Source organism: Carlito syrichta, unplaced genomic scaffold (genome assembly GCF_000164805.1).
Source record: "Carlito syrichta isolate Samal-C Ts95f unplaced genomic scaffold, Tarsius_syrichta-2.0.1 Scaffold315840, whole genome shotgun sequence".
Classification (NCBI taxonomy): Eukaryota; Metazoa; Chordata; class Mammalia; order Primates; family Tarsiidae; genus Carlito; species Carlito syrichta.
In genome coordinates, this window is record NW_007259936.1 from 58258 (window position 1) to 59629 (window position 1372).

The 1372-nt window shown below is 45.8% G+C and overlaps 1 protein-coding gene across 1 annotated transcript in view; it reads left to right on the forward strand.

Annotated features, from left to right (window-relative positions):
- The first annotated feature begins 226 nt into the window (after nt 1–226).
- ARSH (arylsulfatase family member H) overlaps nt 227–1372 on the forward strand; it is a 17912-nt gene continuing 16766 nt past the window's right edge. Inside the window, exon 1 of the mRNA XM_008073431.1 lies at nt 227–327. Within this exon, the coding sequence (XP_008071622.1) occupies nt 227–327 (101 nt within the window). The remainder of the gene's footprint in view (nt 328–1372) is intronic.

Consider the following 1372-nt stretch of genomic DNA (forward strand, 5'->3'; position numbering starts at 1 on the left):
CACACTGGTCTCAAACTCTTGGGCTCAAGCAACCCTCCCGTTTCAGCCTATCAAAGTGCTGGGATGACCGGCTTAAGCCACTGTGTCAGTCCATTATTTAATATTTTAAGTTGTCTAAAATGCAGATGTTAATTGATAGTGTCTTGTTTTTCTGTTTTGTGTTCCCAAAAATACGTTTAGGAAGTGCTGGCTATGCTTGTTGTACTGCTTGTTTGGGGACATTAATATGACATTCGTGACAAGGAACTCCAGACCCAATATTGTGCTGCTGATGGCAGACGACCTTGGCGTGGGGGATTTGTGCTGCTACGGTAATAGCTCAGTGAGGTAATGATGGACCCTGGCCCTCCCTGTCTGCACGTGGTGGTCCCTGAAGCCACATCATTAACAACTGTGGAAGTCTCCGAGAAAAATTGCAGAATATCAGGATACCGTTTTTTTGTTTTGTTTTGGTTTGGTTTTCCTCTTTTGAATTGGGATCTCACTCTGTCACTCAGACTGGAGGTTAGTGGCATGATCAAGGCTCACTGCAGCCTCAACCTCCTGGGCTCAGGTGATCCTCCCTCCTCAGCCTCCTGAGTAGCTGGGACTACAGGCATGCACACCACACCCAGCTAATTTTTTTGATTTTCTGTAGAGACGGGGTCTTGCTATGTTGCCCATTCTGGTCTCGACCTCCTGGGCTCAGGAAATCCTCCCATCTTGGCCTCCTAAATTGCTGGGATTACAGACACACAGCAATGCCCAGCTAATGTTTTGTTGTTTATGTTAATTCTTTGTAGAGGCAAGGTCTCACCTGACCTCCCGAGCTCAAGTGATCCTCCCTCCTCAGTGCTGAGATTACAGGCATGAGCCACTGCACCCGGCTGATTCCTTTATGTTCTATTGACCAACAAATCCTGCTTGTGTGAATGTGTGTGGGTCTTTGAGTGTCAATTTTAATGGCCTTATTTCTTCTTGGAATGTGGGTCACAGTGCAGTCCTACATGTTATGTGAATCGTTGTCAATTGAAAGGCATTGGCCTTCTTCAAGGCATTTGAAGTCTACCTAAGCCAGGAAGAGTTGAGGATGGCCTTTCCCTATGTATCCACCCAAGTAATGGGTCAGAGAGGACACACGGTTCAGGACTGAGATATGATCAGTCACAGGCAGACACTGTCTCTACTGATTCACAGTAGACTGAGATATGATCAGTCACAGGCAGAGTAGACTGATTAAGAGATTCTTCTGCCTCAGCCTCCCAAAGTGCTGGAAAGACAGGTGTGAGCCACCACACCTGGCCTAAAAAATATATTTAAATACCTATAGAGTTAAAGTATTTTTTTTTTAAAAGAGGTGCCTTGTTCTTCCATGGGCTAAACCACTCCCCAT